Source organism: Mizuhopecten yessoensis, unplaced genomic scaffold, assembly GCF_002113885.1.
Source record: "Mizuhopecten yessoensis strain PY_sf001 unplaced genomic scaffold, ASM211388v2 scaffold8393, whole genome shotgun sequence".
NCBI lineage: Eukaryota > Metazoa > Mollusca > Bivalvia > Pectinida > Pectinidae > Mizuhopecten > Mizuhopecten yessoensis.
In genome coordinates this window covers 861,294-864,511 of record NW_018407525.1, presented here as the reverse complement: position 1 = coordinate 864,511, position 3,218 = coordinate 861,294, and the positions used below count along the sequence as shown (strand labels likewise).

The window sequence follows — 3,218 nt, the reverse complement described above, 5'->3', positions numbered from 1 at the left end:
TTAGACGAATGCCATTTGCAACTAGTCCTGTTCTAAAAAGACAATGGTAACCTTATAGACGTCTATCAACCAGAACAGTGAGGAACCGGTTGAAATCAACAGGACTGAAGTCAAGGAGGGTAATTAGACGTCCATGTTAACTGATCGACATCAAAGATTGCGTTTGGCATGGTGTTTAGCGCAACGTGGTTGGAACTTGAGGACCTGGAGCAAGATCCATTGGTCGGACGAGAGCCGGTTTCTGCTGCAAGTAACAGATGTACGAAAGAGAGTTTGGAGACAGAAAAATACAGCATATACCCACAGGAACATCAAACTAACTGTCCCTTACGGTGGAGGCTCTGTAATGGTATGGGGGTGCATCTCTCATGATTGCAAGTTGGACTTGGTGACCATACGAGGAAACCTGAATGGTGATCAATACATCAGAGAAGTTCTTCAGCAAGTTGTTGTCCCCCATTTTGATAACCATCCATTTGCTGCAAGACCTATGTTTATGGATGACAACGCCAGGCCGCATCGTTCAATGGCGGTAACCGCCTACCTTCAAGTCGAAGCAGTGACTTCTCTTCCATGGCCAGCCATGAGCCCTGATTTGAATCCGATAGAGCATGTTTGGGACATGTTAGGTCGTCGTGTACAGGCAGTCGAACTTCCTGTACAAAACTTACGTCAGTTGGAAGCAGCATTGCATCGGGAACGGCGACAGCTACCACGACAGGAAATCCGACGACTGACTGGAGGGATGAGACGCAGGGTTGAGGCCGGAATCCAAGCACGTAGTGGTTTCACTCGATATTAAACTTTGAACTATGGATGTCGTTAAGTGACTTAAAATTGACGTTTTCTGAGTGAAATTACAATCTTATCGGGCATTATGACCTAAGAAGGTCAATACTTAAAATGGAAATGTTTTAGTGTAATAACTGGGCTTGTGATTTTTTGACAATCTATTCATTAAATTATCATTTCTGTTGATATTTGTTGTGTTTTCCTTAAAGCTAATGTAATGGCCTAACAGGCTGCATTTGTATTTTGCGATTAGTTGTTCCGTTATCTCATGACACTAATCGTATCATTTGTCATTTCCAAAAAACGTGGGAGTGCTTAACTTTTTCTTTGTGTATATATCGTTTTCTAGATATAATATCCGAACGTTGTCCGTCTCCAAACTCGTGATTGTTGAATATCATGTTTATCTAATGCTCGTAAGTAAACTTTCAAATTGTTAAAGACAGTCGGTAAACCTCATTTCTTTGTACAATTTGAACTTACTCGAATAAGATAAACATGATACCAAACCCTCTCTCGTTTTACGGTTGTTTAATCGACGAATTATATTTGACAAATTCCTTCACATGAAGGCACATGCTGTGGGCTGTTCTACAAAAACAGTGAATTTGGGAGGAATATTAATACTTTTACATACTAAAATGAAGAGCTGTTATATTTATTTTAGAAAAAAAACAGAAAGTAGTAAAAATGAAAACATATATATTAAACTTCTTTGAGATGGTTTATAGGCAATATAAATGGAAACAGCATTATAGCAGATAAAACACGAACCACTACATGTAATACAGTTCATGTTATTTTCCTGTAATGCAGTGGACATTCCTATTGGACATGAACCTCACCTGAAAGCAGTTTGATTCAGTCTAAAAACTGTTTGTGGACACATGCCAAGTGCTCTCATTACGGTCTATGCAACCAGCTTCCAAATCGTCTGCACGTTAACATCGCCATGAAAATATCGATGTGCTAACCGCCAACCCGCCACAATTTAACTCAACAGGAGAGTTTAAAGCATGCAAATTAAACATGCGTTTTATTTTTTTCCTGTACGATATGATGTAGTGTCAATGTTTCCGATAATATGAACATACTATTTATATGAGTTTATGTGTTGTACTATTCGGCTATGCATCGTAAATATGGCAGCATGTATTCAATTTTATCTTAAATGTAGACATTCCAATGAAATTGATATGAAACACGTAATCTGTCTAGGTATAAGGAATATCATATATAAACAGTGTGGTATAACCTAGTCTTCCCCCTTACCCAAGTAGATATATAAACATGGTGGTATAACCTAGTCTTTCCCAAGTACCCAAGTACATATATAAACAGTGTGGTATAACCTAGTCTCTCCCCCGTACCCAAGCACATGTATAAACAGTGTGGTATAACCTAGTCTCTCCCCCGTACCCAAGTACATGTATAAACATGGTGGTATAACCTAGTCTTTTCCCCGTACCCATGTACATAATCTGTCTAAGTATAAGGTATATCATACATAAACAGTGTGGTATAACTAGTCTTTCCCCCGTACCCAAGTACATGTATAAACCAGGAAGTTACAATGAGTTCTGCTCTACTAAACAAGAATAATGTTTGTAGTAGGTTTACATTACAATTTGCTATGCCTCCGTGTGTACACATTTTCTGTAAACGTCATTTTGTCGGCATGGCGAGTTCAAACTTAAAGATTCACCACATATATAATGTAATTTGATTTTTTTTTTTTAAATGTGATCACACATTTGAATATTTGATTCAGTGTAAAAATCGATCATATTTACAGGTATAAATCCTTGCTACTATTGTCTACAAACACTGTTTGTTATGAAGAACTCTGTTATCGGGCTATAAACACAATACATATATTTTTATATATTGCATTATATATTGACAATAACATGAAAGTATGGTACCTTGGACAGTCGTAAGACGAGGTGTAATTAGCACGTTGATGTCAAGCTTTAGTACTGCGGTTCAAAGAAAATATACAACAGTAACGTATATCATGTCATTACATTTATTTAATAGTACATGCAATCGTCGTGTCCACATGGTATTTCTTAAACATTTAGTCTGCGTTATGTAAGTATTAAGCCTGATAACGTTTTGATAGGGAACATTTCAGAGGTTTTACAGCATATATCTTCAAACGAATAGGGACAATTTAAGTCTTATTTAAAGTACCGCTAGTTTCATAACAAAATGAAGCATTAACAGTAATATGAGTTGCCGAATGTTCAAAACGATTACCATTAGGAAATATTCTCGAAATTTCTCATTTCTCAGAATTGAAAAGATATTGAAATGTATTTTAATATATCAGAAAAAGATGACTTAATGTTTCATTTTTCAATAAATGAATTTCATAAAGATTGCTTCAGGTTTCTATTGAACAACCCCCCCCCCCCCCCCCC

The 3,218-nt window shown here is 36.9% G+C and overlaps 1 protein-coding gene across 1 annotated transcript in view; it reads right to left on the bottom strand.

Moving 5' to 3' along the window:
- Positions 1–1,354: 1,354 nt before the first annotated feature.
- The window catches only part of LOC110455880 (scavenger receptor class F member 1-like), a 62,824-nt gene continuing 60,960 nt past the window's right edge, over positions 1,355–3,218 (bottom strand). The window contains exon 15 of the mRNA XM_021506293.1: positions 1,355–1,383. Within this exon, the coding sequence (XP_021361968.1) occupies positions 1,355–1,383 (29 nt within the window). The remainder of the gene's footprint in view (positions 1,384–3,218) is intronic.